The 21,807-nt window shown below is 30.0% G+C and overlaps 1 protein-coding gene across 2 annotated transcripts; it reads left to right on the forward strand.

The window, feature by feature from the left end:
• The first annotated feature begins 377 nt into the window (after window positions 1-377).
• Window positions 378-12,456, forward strand: LOC145127283 (DNA-directed RNA polymerase III subunit 2-like). Of its 2 annotated transcripts, none has more exons than XM_079062505.1 (38): window positions 378-582; window positions 1,390-1,472; window positions 1,580-1,664; window positions 1,833-1,954; window positions 2,725-2,817; window positions 3,293-3,368; window positions 3,454-3,597; window positions 4,009-4,073; window positions 4,549-4,654; window positions 4,809-4,919; window positions 5,099-5,158; window positions 5,471-5,500; window positions 5,617-5,667; window positions 5,758-5,856; window positions 5,999-6,058; window positions 6,173-6,265; window positions 6,516-6,617; window positions 6,729-6,839; window positions 6,921-7,037; window positions 7,127-7,243; window positions 7,343-7,423; window positions 7,514-7,618; window positions 7,736-7,816; window positions 7,912-8,043; window positions 8,278-8,322; window positions 8,571-8,648; window positions 8,742-8,881; window positions 8,983-9,070; window positions 9,287-9,405; window positions 9,486-9,621; window positions 9,965-10,095; window positions 10,392-10,517; window positions 10,611-10,666; window positions 10,901-10,971; window positions 11,050-11,134; window positions 11,217-11,320; window positions 11,809-11,937; window positions 12,255-12,456. In XM_079062505.1, the coding sequence occupies exons 2-38, from the start codon at window positions 1,429-1,431 to the stop codon at window positions 12,303-12,305; spliced, it is 3,444 nt and encodes a 1,147-aa protein (XP_078918631.1). In that variant the 5' UTR covers window positions 378-582; window positions 1,390-1,428; the 3' UTR covers window positions 12,306-12,456. The 2 variants fall into 2 exon arrangements, with proteins under 2 accessions (XP_078918631.1, XP_078918630.1); XM_079062504.1 differs by having other exon boundaries at window positions 378-568.
• The last annotated feature ends 9,351 nt before the right edge of the window (window positions 12,457-21,807 follow it).

Consider the following 21,807-nt stretch of genomic DNA (forward strand, 5'->3'; position numbering starts at 1 on the left):
TCTTGTATTGGACATGAAAAATCAATAGAACGACCTTGAAAGTTTAGACCATCTTTCATATACACAACATTTGAATTTATATGTGTCATTCTACAAAAACACAATAATCAACTAAAACAACAAAATTTATGATTTAGAAGTCGTCGTTCCATGAAGATAATTACTTGCACAAATGAGATCAATTGCTAAGAAATGAAGATATATTTATATTTAATTTTCCACATACACCAACACATGTAATCATAAGAATAAATGAGATGATTTTATGAGATTGATTTCTAAATTCCCAAACATTCGGGTGCATAATACACAAAATAAAATTCATTGACCACGTAAGACCAAAATAAAAGAATTGCGGGAAGGTTTATACTCGAGTCGCTCCCATTCACCTTAAACCCTACACACATTCCACGTCTCTGTTTTCTTTGATCATGGCCCAAATAAATTGAAATCTCTCAATCTCTCGTCCCCTGATTCTGCGACAGCCCTAGAATTTTGAAATCACGTCCTCTTTCTGTGCGACTCACCGACGCCGCTGCTCACCACCACCGACCAACGCTGCTTGACAGTAAGTTACTTGAAGTATGTCATCTGCAAATTTTTTAATATGTTGTGTTCATCTTAATCTGATAATGTTACCTTTTACTTGCTATTTTGTTGATTCTCATTTATTTCAATGACTTCCTCCTCAATATATTTCACCGTTTCGCTAAATACATCTCAAAGTTTTCTTCTTTTCATCTTCCATGATCAAAGAAGATAACCACTTTTGATCAAGTTTCTGTGATTCTGTGTCTTCGTTATAGTCCTTTATATGGTGATAATTGAAAAGCTATTAGTCTTAGTAATAATCCTTTAGGTGTGAGTCGTGAAACTGTGAATTGTGATTCACTGATAGTTTTTGTTATTTTTATATTATAATGACTAAGGTTTACTTATTTTTAGACTGTATATTTGATTTTCTATTAACTTGTCGCTAAACATGAAATAGCATATCACCACCATCACCAATGTAGGTGTATCCTTTTTGTAGCTTGACAATATTTCATCAGCTAATTGACAATTACACAATAACTCAATCTAGCAAGTCTACAAAGCAATGCAGACGATTTTATCATTCATTTTGTCGTTAGGGTTCCTTTTTCAAGTTAAAATGTTTTTGTTAGTTGTTAATATGTTGTTACAGTTTGTTGAAAATTGACATGTGCTGATATTTTTCTTGATTTGTTGAAAATCAATATGTTTAAGTTCAAATGTGTTAACCTTTTTGTGGGCTTGTTGAAAAACGATATTGTTTAGTTGCTAATACTTTAATATCAAATGGTTAGTTGTTACTAATTAATAATTACAAGCTATTTGTTTATTATTTAATTATATTATGTATTCTAGGTGCCACGGTGAAACTTCTGTCCATATCCACCACTAATAATGGGAGTGATCGAAGACTCTGTTACTTTGGATGCGAGTCAAGAGTATGCAATATATTCTATGATAAATTGATTTCATCATTTTTCTCATTTAATATATATATATATATATATATATATATATATATATATATATATTGTTTTTGTTACAGTATGAGCAAAGTTGACAGGCAATTCCTTGCTGCTCCTGTGAAGTCTGCTGTTGATAAGTTTCAGCTACTTCCCGAGTTTCTTAAGGTAAATGCACTAAAATATAAGTATTTAATTAGTCATTGGTGAAAATTGAAATGATCACTTCCTTTTAGAAATATAAAAGTGTTTTAGTAAAACTATTGGAAATCTATTAGTTTATTGATATTTATATAGTAGTATGTAATGTAAATGCTAACTTTTAAAGAGTTTCAGGTGAGGGGATTGGTGAAGGAACATTTGGACTCTTTCAATTATTTTGTGAATACTGAAATAAAGAAGATTGTTCGTGCTAATGACCTTGTGAAAACTAAAGTAACTGATAAGGTCTTTCTCAGGTAGAACACTGCCATTTTATGTCTTTTTTTTTTGGTATCATTTAAAGATCCAATTTTGCAATTTATTTGCTTTGTAAACACATTCCACTTACTAGTTATCTGCAAGTATTTTGATTCTTTAGTCAGTTTCTTTTAGGTAGTGTTTGGTATGATGGAATTGGAGAAGGAATGGAATTGCCCGTTCCATCATGGACTGAAATGAAAAATTGCAACATATAAAAATTTCTGTAACATTTTATGGCACTACTTCTTAAAAATATTGCAATTTTCATTAAGTTGTTATCTTGTTTTCTAAGTTAATTAAAAAACTAGCATCTTTATTTTATACTATACTCATATTTGGGTTTAATGAACTTTTATTATGTTTAATATTCTATTTTGGGGAATAAAATTTTGTTATTTATAATTAAATAATGTATAGAGTAGAGTTAAAACTATACACACTAATTGCATATGTTTTATATTCCAGTCCTTCAGTCATTCCATTCTATCTAGCCTAACAAATCCTGTGTGGATAAAGTACTGTTTGGATAAATGATGTTATACAAAATATTTTGTAAAAAGTCAGGACTTAATGGGGAAAGCTTCCTTCCCCTAACTTTCTCTATTAAGTTGTTCTTTCAGCAATAAGTCAAAAAGAAACACATCTTTATAGCTTACTGGAGTAAGTCCTGTCTGATTAAGTACATTAATTCAAGAAGAAATTCCATTTAGTTCTTTTATTATAATAATCTTATAAAATTTTTTATCTTTTTGTGTGGTGATGGCAGATATACAGATGTTTGGATTGGAACACCTTCTGTGGTTGTGGATGGTGTTACTGATGTAATGACTCCTCAAAGGTGTCGGCTGGGTGACATGACGTAAGCAGTGACGGAAAATTACAAAAATACCCCTTTAAATATATATATATATATATTGTTTTTTATAGATAAATTGAAGAAATGGTTCATGTAGTTCAAAATTTTCTTTGGTTTTGGTTCAAAAAGGAAAATCTTTCTTTATTTTTGGTCCTTATTTCAGAGTTTCGTTTTGATTTTGGTCCATATATCGTTAATACATAGTCGTTAATACATAGTCAGTTGTTAGATTCCTTTAAATGACTATTTTGACCTTGGATCAAACTCGGAAAAGACAGTATACCACAGGGACCGAATTTGTAATATGCTCATAATTGCATTATTAAATTATTTTATAGTTATAAGGGATATTTATAATTTAATCTCGTATATACAACTTTATTATAATGGTTATAAAATTTAAAATAGATTATTTTATTATATACAACTCCATCTTGCCTTAATTTTATACCTTCGATTTTTTTGTTTCATTTTTTAGGTATTCTGCTCCAATATATGTAAACATTGAGTATTGCAATGGTATTTATGGTTATAATGCCAATCTACAAAAAAAAGTAAGTTCTAATTTCTTGTTAATATATTCATCATCACTTTCTGAGCTTTAATGGTTTAAATCTTTTTTTTTATATAATATTGCAGACAAAAGTTATTATAGGAAGAATGCCTATCATGTTAAAGAGCAATAAGTGTGTCCTTTATGGCAAAGATGAAGATGAACTAGCAAAATTAGGTGAATGCCCACTTGATCCAGGTGGATATTTTGTTGTGAAAGGAAATGAAAAGGTGACCTATATAATCTCAAGTTTATAACAAAATAGCAACATACTTTTGGTTATATGTTTTTTGTAGCATTTTATTTTTCATTTCTTTCGTTTACAACGTTGTTCTTCCATATTTTTCTTATTAGGACATTATGCTTTGAAAAATCTACCCAGTTAAAGCATCATACATTTGATTTTGGGTTTTTTGTTTCATAAATTAGATATAAAATTTCATCCCTTTTTTGTAATATAATTTATTGGTTGAAAGCATGTTTAAAGGACACCTACTCTATCTATAACAATTCCTATCAAACTTTTTTTGTGATAGCTATACTTTAATTGAAACAAAATGTAACTTCTAATGTGGAGTTGAATATATTTCCATATATTGATTTTACTATTGGTATGTTATTTATTTTTCTGATTCTTCCAGGTTATTTTAATTCAAGAACAGCTTTCAAAGAACAGGATAATCATAGACACAGATAAGAAGGGTTGGTGAGTATTAACTTCCCAGGTCTTCAAAACTTTATGCTAATTTACCAAAAGGGCAAATTGTGGAAAATAGCAATGTACCTTGCCTCCTTTACCAATATGGACAATGTACCTTGTTTTTACCCTTAATGACAATGTACTTATACTTAACTTTTTATTACCTGTAATAACAACATGCTTACATTTTTTTAGTGATAATAGCATTATGTAACTCATAATAGCAATATAGTTACATTTCTTTTTTTTCATAATATCAGTTCACTTGTATTTCTTTACCTATAATAGCAACATACTTACATTTCTTTACCAATTATAGCAATATGTAACAATTTCAGTACATTGTTATTATAGGTAAGAAGTATAAGTATGTTGCTATTATTAGTATAAAATAAAGTACATTGCTATTATCTGTAAAGAATTGTAAAGTACATTGCTATTTGGTTCGCTGAATATGTATCCTTCCTGTTTCTCTATCCAGCATCCAGGCATCTGTTGTGAGCAGCACAGCAACAACAAAGAGTAAAACAACTATAGTAATGGAGAAAGAGAGAATATATTTGATTTTGAATTCTTTTACTTCCAAGGTATAGATAGGTTTTATCTGTATTATGATTTGTTTTCATATAATTTTGTTTATCTGATTCCAAGATAAATTTGTTATTACTTCATATGATAAATTTAAGATTCTTCTTCATTATTTTCCTTTTGTTCTGTTTCATTTTTTGGCTTTTCTTTTAGGTTCCCATTATGGCAGTTATGAAAGCTATGGGTATGGAAAGTGATCAGGAAGTTGTACAGATGCTTGGTAGAGATCCTCAATATGCTGCTCTGCTTTTGCCATCTATTGAGGTAAGCTTCATGTTGACTTTGTAAAGCCTATGATAGTTTTATAAAAAAATGTAGTAAAAATGCCTTATTTTGACAACTTTGACTTTATATCAAATGCAAAAGTAAGCTATATGTGCTTTGGTAATATAGGACATCAAATAATAGACACTTAATATCATGTTTTATCATTCCCATTTCAGGATTGTGCAACTCATGGTATTTATACACGAGAACAAGCTTTGGAATTTCTTGAAAAAAGGGTACAATCTATTGTTAATGTGTACTAGAAATTTGATTAATTTATAATTTATTTTAAATTAATTTTTAAGTTTAGAGATTCTCCAAAGAAAGAGAACATTTTGACATTCAAATAAAGGAAATGCTGGGAATTGAATTCCATGAGTCTTAGGATGGAATGCTGAAATCCACCGATCAAAGGATTTGTGAATTCCAATGGAATTCAGTTTCCTACTCATTTTCTTACTTAATACTGACAACTACTTATTAAACCATCTGTTTTTGCATACATATAACATTATGTCCTTTTCTGATTATTCATGTGTTTAATGCAGCATAAGAAGAGGAACAGTAAGGATACTAAGGTATGTCTCTTCTTCATCCTTCTGCTTTAGGCTTATTGAAACATCTGTTAATTTTTTTCTTTTAATATTGTAGAGTCTGGTCTATTTCTAACAAAAGGGTATTGTTGTCCATTTAGGATGAGGGAGCTTTAGGTGTTCTTCGGGATATTTTTATTGCCATGGTTCGGGTGAGTCAAATAGTCAAATAAAGTCAATGACAAAATATATGATTTTTTGAATGTATCTCCACCTAACTGTATATCTATCTATCTCTGTAGGTGAGAGATAATAATTTTCATCCTAAATGTGTATATGTTGTGGTGATGTTGAGACGCATGATGGATGCACATTTAAACAAGGATTCCATGGATGACAAAGTAAGTTATGTACTTTCATTGATTTATTATGGATGTCATTGCTTTTTTTTTTTTTTTTTTTGCATTTAAATATATGTATCAGTGTATGTATGTATTATATGTTTATTTTACTTTACTGATTGTCAATTCAATGGGTTTACAGGATTATATAGGCAACAAAAGATTTGAGCTTTCAGGGCAATTAATATCTCTACTATTTGAGGTGAGTTGCTTGTCAAGATTATTATTATTTTTTTGTTTTTTCATCAGTGTCGATAGTCTTGATTTTTATATTTTAAATTTTTTTGGTGATATTTGGTTAAATTTCATATTTCAGGACTTATTCAAGACGTTGAATACCTATATAACATGGGTTTTAGATACCCAACTAGACAAGAGCAGTCGTTCTAGCAAGTTTGATATATCTAAGGTATGCCAGTTTTATTAATCTTTACCATGTGATACATATTAGTAACTTATTTTGTTGTCTTTTTGTTAAATAAAACATTTGCATCTAAATTTTTTAGACTTTGAAATCAGTGTTAGACTGGTTTCTTATCATAACAGGATAAATCCAAGAAATAGCAACACACTCCCATTTATTTGTTTGTTATATTATAGCATCCTACTTTCAAATCTTTCTACTTCCAGATTTTATAATTTTTTATTTTTTCATGCAGTTTATAGTGAAAGAGGATATTACTAATGGTTTGGAGCGCAGCCTCTCTACTGGAAATTGGAATGTTAAGCGATTTAATATGAACAGAACAGGCGTAACACAGGTGATTATTTCCCTTTTTCTAGTATACTTTATTTGGGTCAACTCAACACCTTTATCGATAAAAATATATGTTCACAATCTATAAAAAAAACTGAAAATTCACTTGTAACAGATTGTTTCAAGGCTGTCCTTCATTGTAGCATATGGATACATGACAAAAATCTCACCACAGTTTGAAAAGTCAAGGAAAGTCAGTGGACCTAGGGCCTTGCAACCTAGCCAGGTATGTGCCACTTATATACCAATCTTGAAGTGTCACATCACATCCCAAAACTACGTCGTTTTGATGAATCTTTATGTACAGTGGGGAATGCTTTGCCCATGTGACACTCCTGAAGGCGAACAATGTGGGTTGGTGAAAAATCTGGCTTTGATGACCCATGTTACAACTGATGAAGAGGAAGGCCCTATTATCGCCTTGGTATTTCTTACTTTCATAATTATTTATTTATTTATTTTTATAATTGTTTGTGTATATAAATATATTTAAACATCTTTGTTGTTCATCAGTGCTCCTGTTTGGGAGTTGAAGATTTGTCTCAACTTTCTGGAGAAGAACTTCATTCACCGAGTTCATATCTCATCATATTAAATGGTCTTATCCTTGGAAAGCATAGGAAGCCACAGGTTATATCCATATATTATACTTTTTGTTTTTGATATGATTATTTAATGTCATCACATCATTATTTTAATATTTATCTACTCTTTTATACGAATTTCTAGTTCTTTGCTAATGCAATGAGGAAACTGAGAAGGGCTGGTAAAATAGCTGATTTTGTAAGCGTTTATATCAATGAGAAACAAGTAAGCTAGCTCTCCAGACTTTCAAAATTCACCAATTAACATGTGTAGCATAACCAGGGGTAAAATGGTCATTTTCTTTTTTTTTGGCAGCGTTGTGTTTATATTGCTTCGGATGGTGGCCGTGTTTGTCGGCCACTTGTTATTGCTGACAATGGTGTTTCAAGAATTAAGCATCATCACATGAAAGAGTTGAAGGTATGTTACACAATCAGTTAAATGCAAGAAATAGCAATGTACTTTCATCTTATTTATTTATTTATTTTTTAAATATTTATAATTTATAGCATTCTCCTTTCATTTCTTTTTTTAAAGGATGGAGTTCGCAATTTTGATAGCTTTCTACAGGAAGGATTGATAGAGTATCTTGATGTCAATGAAGAGAACAATGCTTTGGTTTGTTAAACTTTCAACTTTTTGGAAATAAACTATTCCAAATGATTATATATTTATAAATAACTTCCGTTCTTATTTTGATTTTATGATTTTAGATTGCTTTATATGAAGGAGAAGCCACCAGTGAGACAACACATATTGAAATAGAACCATTCACACTCTTAGGTGTTTGTGCTGGGTTGATTCCTTTTCCTCATCATAACCAGTCCCCAAGAAATACCTATCAGGTCCTTCCTTATTCCTACTTTTTTATGGTCAAATTGTAGGAAATAGCAATGTACTTTATTCTGTACACATGATAATAGCAACATACTTACAATTTTTAGCCATATGTAAACCTGGAACTTGTATACTTACAATTTTGCCTTTTTCCTTCTGTGGAATTGTAGGACTTTTCAATTTTGTCTGTGTTATACTCTGGATGATTAATTGATTATGCTTTTGCTTTCTTTCTCTTTCAGTGTGCCATGGGAAAGCAAGCAATGGGTAATATTGCATATAACCAGGTATACACTACTCATCAAATTCCATATTAGTAGTAAAAAAATTCATTAATTATATCTCAATAAAAAAAAATACAGGCAAACCAAACATGATCATGTAATGTAATTATTTGTTCCATTCCATTCAACGAAACATACCCCAAGTGTTTATTACATGTTTACAACTTTACATGCATCTTGCATTTGATTATAATTATTATATATATTTATATTTATATGTAGTGACTTACATGTGTTTTCTTTAAATGAAGCTATGTCGGATGGATACATTGATCTACCTTTTGGTTTATCCCCAACTCCCACTATTGACAACAAGAACTATTGAGCTGGTTTGTATTTTGTCTTATCTCACCATATTATACAAGTTCATTGGTTTTCTTTATTAGTAAAAATAAATAAAAAAAAATTCATTCTTTTTTCAGGTAGGGTATGATAAGCTTGGAGCTGGACAAAATGCAACTGTTGCAGTTATGAGTTATAGTGGTTATGATATTGAAGATGCCATTGTTATGAATAAATCATCCTTGGATCGTGGTTTTGGTCGCTGTATTGTAATGAAAAGGTACTTATAACATGATCCATATTATCTGTTATCTATTATCTATTATCTGTTTGTCTTGTCTGTTGTTAAAGTTGCTTTCTCTTATGCATTTGTGTAAACAGGCACACAGCTGCCTTTCAGAAATATCAAAATACATTTGATCAGATTAATATACCTAGCCGGGCCCCACATGATCGAGAAAAGAATCAGGTCATAGTTCATACTCTCTATCTCTCTCTCTCTTGTACATTAATATTTTCTTATTTGGAATTTTATACTTTAGAAAGTCTACCAGTTATAGCAGTGAAAATTGCTTTTTATTTTGATGACATTGGGTATATTTTTTGAAGTAGGTGCAATGGTATGTTGTTTTTATACTTGTGAAGTATCTATATTCATGTTAAACAACAATTATTTTCCGTGTAGATTTTGGATAATGATGGACTTGCTTCTCCTGGTGAAATAATAAGATTTCAAGACGTTTTCTTCACTAAATTAATCCCTGAAAATACAAATGTTTCTCTCAAATCACAAACAACAAATAGGTGAGTTGTTATAATGCAATAAGATTTGATTGTGTTTTCGATGATATGGGAAAAATTCTCATTCTTTTTGTGATTTTCAGTAAAGGTAGACTATTTAGACAAACCTACAAAGGTGCAGAAGGGGAAGCAGCTGTTGTGGATAGAGTGGCTTTATGCTCTGATCAGCGTGGCAATTTATGTGTTAAATTCATGATTCGCCATACTCGTAGGCCTGAGGTGATAATTAATTAATTACTTAATATATCAAAATTAATAATCTTTTTTATTCTATAAATAGACACCTACATTGACATATGTCGAAGTTCGTTTTTTTTTGTTGAAAAAAACCATTTAGTTTCAGTTTCTGTGGGTTGAAAAATCATTTGATTTTGGTTTCTATGATTTAGTTTCAGTTTTTTTTTGGGCTGAGATACATTTTATAGTTTTTTTTTTTCAATCTTATTGTTATGCTTTACAAACATATAACTATATAAGTTTCACTGTTTTTTTTTTCTTGTGATAAAATTCCATTTCTTTTGTTTCTCTTTAAATGTATTACTGATATGCTTATTTGATTTAGGTTGGTGACAAGTTTAGTAGTAGGCATGGACAGAAAGGTGTTTGTGGGACCATTATCCAACAAGAAGATTTTCCTTTCTCTGAACGAGGCATATGCCCAGATTTGATTATGAACCCTCATGGGTTTCCAAGGTACCAAAACATTATTTTTTCTTAAATTACTAAATTTAATTCTAAATATGCAACAAAATTCCACTTTCTTCAAAATGGGGATACGACTTAATTTGGTATAACTATACATGTGTGTATCTTCTTGACTTAATGCAGAAAAAACGACTTAATATAGAAAGTCAAGCATTTAGTCCCAACTTTTTACAAATCACCCCTTCACTAGCTTTTGTGATTTTCCCATGTGTTTGTTCATTCATGTATTTAGATTTTAGAACCTTTTTTTATTTTTGTTTTCTCACTTTTTGCCATTTTTGTAGTCGAATGACTGTTGGAAAGATGATAGAGCTTCTTGGAAGTAAGGCTGGAGTTTCATGTGGGAAGTTTCATTATGGAAGTGCATTTGGTGAACCAAGTGGACATGCACACAAAGTGGAAGATATAAGGTGCAACTCTTTCTTTCTTTCTTTCTTTCTTTGAGTAGGTGGTTGATAATTAAAAACTAAAATAAAATTAAATGACATTTCAATTTTTAACAGTGAAACCCTTGTGAAGCATGGATTTTGTTACAATGGGAAGGACTTTCTATATTCAGGTACTTATCTTTTATTGCACCCTATATTGATGATAAATCAAGATTATCTTAGAACCCGATTAATACAAGTCTCTGTTGAATTTTAAATTTAGAAAGTAATAAAGATTTTATAAATTACATAAATACCCATGAAGTTGGTGTATCATGGTGATTTTCTTCAATTTAAAATCCTAGAAATCTATTCAAATATTCTCTTAACTGTGAATACATTTTAATTTTGTGATTATAATTCAGGAATCACTGGTATGCCACTACAAGCATATATTTTCATGGGACCAATATACTACCAGAAGCTAAAGCACATGGTAAGAAAGAATTAAATCCTTTAATTATCAATTTTTTAAAAGATATTAAACATGTATTTATGATGGTACATAAATCAGGTCATGGATAAGATGCATGCTCGAGGCATGGGCCCACGTCAACTCATAACTAGACAACCCACAGAAGGGAGAAGCAAAAATGGAGGTGAGTTTTTTTTGCTTAAAATACATTTTACATAAAGTTTTTAATAGTAATTTTAAATATGATAATTTTGATAATTATTTAGGTTTGAGAGTGGGAGAAATGGAACGAGATTGTTTGATTGCTTATGGAGCTAGTAATCTGATATATGAACGCTTAATGATCTCTAGTGACCCCTTTGAGGTTCAGGTATGTCACATTTTTTCAACTCATCTTTTGCTTAAGAGTGATTTTTTCAGTTTTGGTCCTTGTTCTAAGTAAAATGGCTATTTTTGGCCCCTAACTATGGATGACTTTTGCAATTTTGGTCCCCAAAATATAGTCATTTTCTTGGAACAGGGATCTAAAACGTTACAAGGACTTTAAATAAGCAAGAGAAAACTTGTTGGGACCAAATTTGCAAAAAAACATCTATACTATATTTAGGCTCTGATGAGCTTTTGTTCTGGTTAATCTATTATTTTTGTAAATTAAAATTCATCAATAATATTAAATACTGCAGACTAATGAACAACTGCAATATAACCCACTTTTTTATATGCAACATCTAATAACACAATTATTGTTTTCAATAATCTCTCAATTCTATTTAAATTACAGAGTTATTTACTAAAACTAACCAAAGTTATATATTTTTACTTTTTTTTTTTTTTTTTTTTGTTTTTTTAATCTGGTAGGTTTGTAGAAAGTGTGGGTTACTAGGGTACGAAAATCATAAGACAAAAACTAAAGTTTGCTCCACATGCAAAAATGGAGATAATCTCTCATCCATGAAACTACCATATGCTTGCAAGCTTTTATTCCAGGTAAATATTTCTTTCTTTAATAATTTTTTTTTGGGTATTAATGAGTTTTCATTATGTTTGATTTTTATTTTTGTAAAATAAAAAAGTTCATTAATTCTTCACTGTTCGTGGATGGAAGAAATTCAACTCCATTCATTCTTTTTGATTTTTGCTCCCATTTACATATGTAATCAAATAAGTCAAAAAAGAAAAAGAAAATTGATTTATAAATAAAGATTTAGTTTTTATCATGGAGTTCAACTCCATTTCCTGCCAACTAAACGCATGGCAGATTCCAATTCCTTTGACAAATTTCTTTTTTTGTTTCCTGATTGCAGGAAATCCAGGCCATGAATATAGTTCCAAAATTGACATTGGCCGAGTCATGATTGACACATGTATATGTTTTTATTTTTATTATTTTTTATAATTTTCATTTTTATAAACATACAAAGTTTATGGGTGATTTTTGAACAAACATATCCCATATCCCAGTTTGACATGTTAAACCTGCTATAGAAGGTCATCATGTGTTTTTTTTTTTTTGAACAATTTAAATAAATTATATATATATATATATATATATATATATATATATATATATTAATTACCAAAATTGGTTTGTGAGGGTATCACTATTCATTTGGTTTTGACTATTTCCAAAGCACAAATAACTATATTCAGATTAAGTTATTATATAGAAATAATACGGTACAAGTTCTAAAATAAGTCTTCTTTTGAAAATAAAGATTTTGTTTCTAACTAGCAAATCTTTATATTTACCTTTCTTTCCCTGAAGTAATTTTAATTGAACACTTTTCATCCTTGGTAATTATAAAATAAAACTATTAGTATTTAATAAGTTACTACTTACGTTCCTTACTATATTTATATTTTTACTAATTATATTATATATATATATATATATATATATATATATATATATATATATATAATTACCAAAATTGGTTTGTGAGGAGGTTTACTATTCACATCGTAAACAAAAATAAAATAAGTCTTCCTATTTTCAATTCTTTTTTCATTTTCCTTCCTTTACTTTTATTTGTTTTTATATTTTGTATCCCTAAACTAATTTTGATGTAACAATTTCTATTCTTATAATTTTAAATTTTATATATATTTATATTTTTTTCCCTTTAATTAATTTTTATTTAACAATTTTCAACCCTTATAAATTTAAAGTTAAATTATTAGTATTTTATACATTACAATTTGGTCCCTTATTATATTTTAAAGTTATATTTTGGCCCCTTATATAATTTTTTAATAATTCTTTTTTTATTAATTTCTTAAAGATACACTTTCAAGTCAATTGTTTGTATCCATATTTTATTTTGATATTTTTGTGCTCCACTTTATATGATTTAATCGTCTCTATGATATATATAGTGTCGAACTGCGTTTTTTAAAATACCGGAGCTTTTGCAGCAACGCGCGGACGGTCCAAACCCTAGTTTGATATTAAATATCGACATTAAATCGTGTTGAAAATAAACATACATGAAAGTGGAATTTAGACCTCCTCATGGATGATATTTTCAATATGGGAGATAAATGTGGGTTGTCCATCATTGTTCATATGGATTTTTTATTGACAATAACATCATATACATAAATGATATTTTTGCATAACATCAATCCAGTAAACGAAGGATATTTTTTAGTTGACAATAACATCATACCACTAGTGAAGTTTCACATCAATCCATATATTTTTACCTTGGATCCAACATAAACAATACCAAACTCACAGGTTCCAAAAAAGGTTATTTTCTCCTAAGGATGTGGCATTGCCTTTTCAATTGAAATGATGGCAAGCCACTATAAACATATTACATCACCAGGACACTCTTAATTGATGGCAAATCATTGTGTTTGGCCCTAGGGAAAGTTGATGGTTACTTGGAGTCATGGGAAGGAGAACCCCGTTTAGTGGACTTACTAAACTTGATGTTTCTAAGACCATCTATAACCCTTAACACTATTTTTTTTACACTATACCTATAATTATAGTGTAAAAGATAGTGTAAACACTAAAGTCCTTCAACCTATTATACTATATTTAACACTAAAAAGAGTATTCTAGGTATATTGTTCTTTGTTCAACACTATATTTAGTGTTGCACTAAAATCCAACACTATATATAGTGTAACACTAACACTATATATAATGTTAGGTATAGTTATATATATATAATGTTAGGTATAGTGTAGGGTTGGAGCATCATAATCTAATTTATAGTGTAAAAATGGTTTTTTAGTGTAGGGTTGGGAATGACCTAACAGTGTAATCGACATTGCATACAATTACAATATGAGACTCAATAACACCATCAAATAGTCAAGATTCAAACAAAAACCAAAGTCAAGTTATAGTCAATAAAATGGTATATGGACCCACATGAATCGAAGTCAAGATATAACATAATCAAAGTCACAGGTATATAAATCCACAATCAAAACTCAAAGGGTATAAAACCCATAATGAAAGTTAAAGAAAAACCCATGTTATTTAAACTTATTCACAAAAACATGTCCTTAGTTTAATAACGGACACCCCGAATCATAAATTATAATCAATAAAAGAAGGGAACACATAGTATATATATATATATATATATATATATATATATATATATATATATAGAGCTAGGTTCAGGTGTTTAAACTAATTATTATGTTATTGTATGCATAAATATGGGCCAATCAAAATTTAAAATAAAAATAAATAATTAAACAAATAAATAAGGGTAAATAGGTAATTTGATAATTAGTTTCCAGAAATAATATCCTATAATTATGGTAACCATTGACTTCAGCTGCCTAGGTTTTCTCGATTATCGTCGGCTTTTTAAAACCACCACCTATTCGATCCCAACACCATTGCTCGTCTCCCTCGCTTCACACCCTTTAATCAATTTACCAATGCTCTTAGGAAAAAAACACAGACGGATCCTTCCCAATTTGGTCTCTACTCATTTTAGCCCTTACTTGTATTTTGTCCGAGGGTTTTCAGCACTTCGGAGGTTAAAAAGCAGGAAAGCTCCTTACAGCGAGGTGTCTAAGGGTTTGTACATCGGTGGGTGGCCTTCTTCGCCGGAAAAAATGCCGTCGGGTAACCCTGCTGTAATAGATTGCACCTGTGAGTTACCTAGGGTTTCTGGTTTATCTAAAAATGGTTATCTTTGTGTTCCGACGTGAGATACAAGGTCTCCGGATCCAGGTGCCATGGAATCGTCTATTCGATGGGCTTTGAGAAAGAGAACTCAGAATACTCCTATCTTCATTCATTGTGCTTATGGTAATTCAAATTCATTTCATCCTTACTAATACAGTAATACTATACCTCTTGATTAACGATATCATTACACTAAAACCATCAATCTTAATTCTGATATGATTTTAACTCAGGCCATGGAAGAAGTGTGGCGTTGATGTGTGCTTTATTGGTGGGTTTGGGTGTCGTTGATGACTGGAAAAATGGTGAGAAATTAATCAAAGAAAAACAACCTTATATTCGAATGAGTGCTCTTCACCGGAAAGCCTTGGAAGAATGGTCAATGAACCGGTTATCTCCTCAAAAAAATGGATCCAATGCACGTTATTGATTAGGTAATGTCCATTAATTCAAAATTACTTTTCTTTATAGTGGTTATGTTAATATGAACATTTCTAAAACTTTGTTTTTTTATTGTACTTCATTGCTTTATAAAAAGTACAACAGTTGATGCAACTTTGTTAGATGTAGGGATGTGCTTCGGGCCGGAACCGACCCGAACCCGAATAACCCGAAACCCGAATTGGACGAAAAGTGGGAACCGAAACCCGGACCGATTATACTAATATGGGTCGGTTCGGTTCGGGTAATACGTGTTTCGGTTCGGTTATTAACCCGAAAGGACTGAAATAACCCAAACAAACATTTACACTATGTTTTGAACTGAATAACCCGAATAAACCGAAATGACCCGAATAACCTAAATAAACCTAAATAACCCGAATAACCCAAATAAGAAAATTCTATATTTAGTTCAAGAAAAAAATATTAAATTAATGTTTTTTTTTCTTGAACTAAAAATAGAATTTCCTTATTTGGGTTATTCGGGCCATTTCGGTTTATTTGGGTTATTCGGGTCATTTCGGTTTATTCGGGTTATTCGGTTCAAGTGACTATTCACTTTCCGGGTCGGTCTTTTTGGCCCGATTAAACCTTTATTCGGGTAACCCGGACCGAAAAACCCGAAACCCGAATTGGGCAAAAATAGATACCCGAGAACCGACCCAAATAACTTATTCGGTCCTAATTCGGGTCGGTCCGGTCCGGGTTTCGGTTTCGGTTCGGGTATTCGGTCCAAACGCACATCCCAAGTTAGATGTATCATTAGTTCTAATGTGCAAGTAAGAATTCACAAAAATCCAAGAAACATACTTTATACCACAAGGGCCGTTTTGTAATTTACTTTCTTTATTGATGGTATACAAACTTGATACTTTGTGATAACATTAAACCAAGATTAGAATGCAAATCTGATATCCCACCAGGTGTTCGATTAAATTCCTTAGTGAAAGCATAGACTATTATCAAGAAAGTGAAAGGGTCACTCTAGATGCACTTTCAACCACCGGTATGCCCATTCCAATCCTCGTGAAGTTGAAAATGCAACCTGGATGTTAACCGTGAGTACTATTCTAATCTAGTCTGTTGTTTACTTGAGTTAATTATTTCAATGAATGTTGGTGTTTTGATGGTATGTGTACAGGTGTTCAACTGTTTCGGGCATTATTTATGTCTCCACTTTGAGTCCAGAGTCAAGTTTTCAAGCCTAAAGATCAAAGTAAAAGCAAGGCAGCTAAGCGACGACAGAACACCCACCAGGTGTTCGATTAAATGCCTTAGTAAAAGCATAGACTATTATCAAGAAAGTGAAAGGGTTAACTGCAATTTTGGATGTGTTTAGGTTTATTGTCTAATTCTTTCAAGGTGTAATATTTTTGGTGAATTGGGAATTTGTTCTGATTGTCTAATTTTTACAGGAAATTGAAAGTTGTTTTGATACACACCAAGCGCTCGCTAAAATGCTTCAACTGAATGGTATTTCTTCGTTTATAGTATTCTATCAGAAAAGAATGTTTTTTATGATAATCATGAACATATTCTGTTAGAATGCCCGAATTAATATAACTATTGGTAAATGCATTCCAATTCTATCAGAATGGAATCACGAATTCCAATTATGTTGGAATGGAATATGAATATTTTTTCACTAATTTATTCATTGGATTTGTTTCCACAGAATCTGATGCTTGAAGAACGGACCACGAAATTTGAACGACGCTTCTTAGCAACATTATTCTTTTAGAATGTATTAGTGTCTTTGTTAGATTTTGATGTTTTTTTTCCAGATTTGAAAGTTTTTTTAGTTTTATTCTTTAACAATAAATGTAATTCTTAGCAATTGTTACATTTATTCTATAAGAATTAATGTAATTTTTGTTTTAATTCTTCAATTGATGGTTCGAGAATTTGTTATTCTACAAGAAATTTTTAAAGTCATGATCAAGAAATATGTTCAAGAATATTTTTATTATTTATGGTTCAAGAATATTTTTATTTTTGAAAATACTCATAAACATATTCTGTCAGAATGTCCGAATTAAAAGAATTATAATTCGTAAAATCGGATTTTTAAAATTTATAGAATCCATGATCCCTTAAAATATGCAATTTTCCTTTATTAAATCTATATTACTTGACTAAAATACCCTTGTAATTAAATTAGATGGTATTTTTCAAGTATATTTAATTCAATAATATGTATTAATCACTTTCTTAAAACAAGTAAAATGATTGGCCCACATTTATGCATACAATAACACAATAATTACTTTAAATATAATAACCTAAGCCTATATATATATATATATATATATATATATATATATATATATATATATATATATATATATATATATATATGGGAGCGTTCAATCGAGAACATATTTTTATCGCGAGACCATTTGAGAACAAAACCACCACCCATCACCACCACCACCCACACCCACCCACCACCCACCAAAACCACCACCCATCACTATCACCACCACTCACAACCACCCACCCATCACTACCATCCATCACCACCACCCCACCTCTACCACCATCATCACCACCCGCCACTACAAGCCCCACCCCCACCTACAAAATCCACAACTCGTCACCACCAACCACCACTATCCACCAATCACTGCCACCCATCACCACCACCTACCATCACCACCCGCCTCCACCACCCATCACCATCACCACCACCCACCCACTACCACCACCCATTACCACCCACTTACACCACCCGCCACAACCACCCCCACCCACCACTTACCAAGACCACCACCACCCATCAACACCACCCGAAACCAACACCAACACCCTCACCCACCACCACCACATGTGATTATATGTATACATATGATTTATATGGATACGATTCATTTTTGTCCAAATAAATCATATGTGATTAGATACCTTTTATCACATATGATTAAATACACGAGAATAACAAAAATGTATATTATCCACATAAATCACATGTGATTAGACATATATAATCACATCTGATTATATGTTTTAATCACATATGATTTATGTGAACAACATGCATTTTCGCGTTGCTGATTCGTTAGTTGTTCTCTTATATTTAATCACATGTGATTATATGTATAATGTATCTAATCACATATGATTTATATTGACAAGATTCATTTTCACATTTTCTCTTCAACAAATTTTTTTATGTTTTTAATCACATGTGATTTATGTGGACAATATTCATTTTCATGTTTTCGACTCAATATTTAGTCTCATGTATTTAATCACATGTGATTATATGTATTTAATCACATATGATTTATGTAGAAAAAATTATATTTTCGCGTTCTTGATTCAATAATTGTTCTCATGTATATAATCACATATGATTAAATGTATCTAATTACATAGGATTTATATGGACAATATTTACTTTCGAGTTTTAGATTCAATAATTTTCTCACGTATTTAATCACATGTGATTATAAGTATCTAATCATATGTGATTTATATGGACAAAATTGAATCGATATTGTCTATATAAATCATATGTGATTAGATACATATAATAACATATTATTAAATATACGAGAACAACTATTGAGTCGAGAACACAAAAATGAATATTGTCCACATAAATCATATATGATTAGATACATATAATCATATTTGATTATATTAATTTAATCACATATGATTAATGGGGTAAAAGAACAACTATTGAATTAAGAATACAAAAATAAATCATGTCTACATAAATCATATGTGATTAGATACATATAAGCACATGTGTATTTAGTCACATGTGATTATATGTATTTAATCACATGTGATTTATATGTACAAGATTCTTTTTCGCGTTCTTGATTCAGTAGTTGTTCTCGTGTATTTAATCACAAGTGATTAGATGTATTTAATCAAATACGAATAAAATGGACAAAAAATTTATCCACATAAATCATATGTGATTAGATACATATAATAATATGTGATTAAATATGATTAGATATATTTAATCACATATGTCATTATCGCGTTCTCGATTCAATAATTATTTTTTTGCCAACTTTAATCATATAATCATATGTGATTAGATACATATAATCACATGTGATTATATGTATCCAATCACATATGATTTATATGAACAATATTCATTTTTGAGTTTTCGTTTCAATAATTTTTCTCATATATTTAATCATATGTGATTATAAGTATTTAATTACATATGATTAACGTGGACACATATTTGTTTTAATGTTATTGATTCAATAGTTATTCTCGTGTATATAATTACATGTTACTATATATATATATATATATATATATATATATATATTTCATCACATATGATTTTTTGAATCAAGAACGTGAAAACAAATCTTTTTCACATAAATAATATGTGATTAAATACACGAGACCAAGTATTCATAAATCATATGTGATTAAATACATATAATCACATGTGATTATATGTACCTAATCACATATTATTTATTTGGATAAATTTCATTATTTTTTTCTCAATTCAATAGTAGTACTCATGTACTTAATCACATGTGATTATATGTATCAAATCACATATCATTTATATTGATAGTATTCGTTTTCACATTTTTGATTCAATATTTTTTCTCATGTATTTAATCATATGTGATTGTATGTATTTAATCACATATGATTAATGTGGAAAAACAAAAAATGTTGAATTGAAAATGTGAAAATGAATCTTGTGTACAGAAATTATATGTGACTAAATGTACAAGAACAACTATTGAACGAGAATGTGAAAACGAATATTCTCCATATAAATCATATATGATTAGAGGTGGACAAGATTCATTTTCGCCTTCTCGGTTCAATAGTTGTGCTCATGTACTTAATCACATGCGATTAAACATATAATCACATGTGATAAAATACATGAGAACAACTATTGAATCGACAAAGCGAAAATGAATTGTGTCCACATAAATCATATGTGATTAGATTCATATAATCACATGTGATTAGATGTATTTAATCGTATATGATTAATTTGGATAATGATTTGTTTTTGTGTTCTTGGTTCAATATTTGTTATCATGTATATAATCACATGTGATTGTATATATCTAATCACATATGATTTATATAGACAAGATTCATTTTTTCCAAATAAAATCATATGTGATTAGAAACATATAATCACATCTGATTAAATGTATTTAATCACATATGATTAAAGTGGAAAAAAGACAATTATTGAATCGAGAATGCAAAAATGAATCTTAGCCACATAAATCATATATGATTAGATACACATAATCACATGTTATTATATGTATCTAATCACATATGATTTATGTGGACAATATTCATTTTTGTGTTCCCGATTCAATAGTAGTTCTCGTGTATTTAATCACATGTGATCATATGTATCTAATTACATATGATTTATGTGAATAGGATTCAAATTCGCGTTCTCAATTCAATAGTTGTTATCATGTATTTAATCATATGCCATTTTATATATTTAATCACATATGATTAATATGGACAAAGAACAACTATTGAATCGAAAACACAAAAATGAATCTTGTGCATATAAGTCATATGTGATTAGATGATATAATCGCATGTGATTTAATACACGAGAACAATTAACGAATCGAGAACGTGGAAATGAATCTTTTCTGCATGTCACACTAAAAAACAAACTACATTTTGCCTTTCCTTGTTCACTCTACCGGATTAGGGTAACCGTAAACAATATCATAAAACAAGTAATACCTACATAATAGGAGAGTTAGTGTAACTCACCTCCTTGAACTTGAAAATCAGCTAGCATGATCAAGATGGATCCTTTCCTTTCCGAGAACCTACACAACAATTATAACATTATTTAGCTTGTGCTTTGTTGTATTACTCTTATAAAACTTATGTATATATTTTCTTGATTTCTCTTTGATTGTAGTGCTCTTTTGGGATCTGTTTTCTTACCTTTCAACCCATTCTTAAATTTCTATAAAATAACATTGGTAAAGTTCCCTCTTTTTTCTTTCCAGAAATATAAAGATCTCATTATAATGATTTTTGGTTGATTTTATATTAATTTTACAAGTTAGTAACTTTAAGCTGCCACATTCTGGACCACTCAACACTATTGAAATAAAATGTACCAATATACTAAGAATTACATCAGACCCTTTATATGTGGGAAACTATACATCCATATCTAACTATAGGCTTTGGAATTTTGGCATTTGGAGTTCTGATGAATTTATTGTGATTTTTTGAAGACA

Source organism: Lactuca virosa, chromosome 7, assembly GCF_052849685.1.
Source record: "Lactuca virosa cultivar CGN04683 chromosome 7, Lactuca_virosa_CGN04683_v6, whole genome shotgun sequence".
In the NCBI taxonomy this organism is placed as follows: domain Eukaryota; kingdom Viridiplantae; phylum Streptophyta; class Magnoliopsida; order Asterales; family Asteraceae; genus Lactuca; species Lactuca virosa.

Coding starts and splice junctions, on each gene's coding strand:
- LOC145127283 (XM_079062505.1), top strand. CDS start 1,429: ATGGGAGTGATCGAAGACTCTGTTACTTTGGATGCGAGTCAAGA. Junction 1,473..1,579: donor ACTTTGGATGCGAGTCAAGA/GTATGCAATATA, acceptor TTTTTGTTACAG/TATGAGCAAAGTTGACAGGC. Junction 11,321..11,808: donor GTGACCCCTTTGAGGTTCAG/GTATGTCACATT, acceptor TTAATCTGGTAG/GTTTGTAGAAAGTGTGGGTT.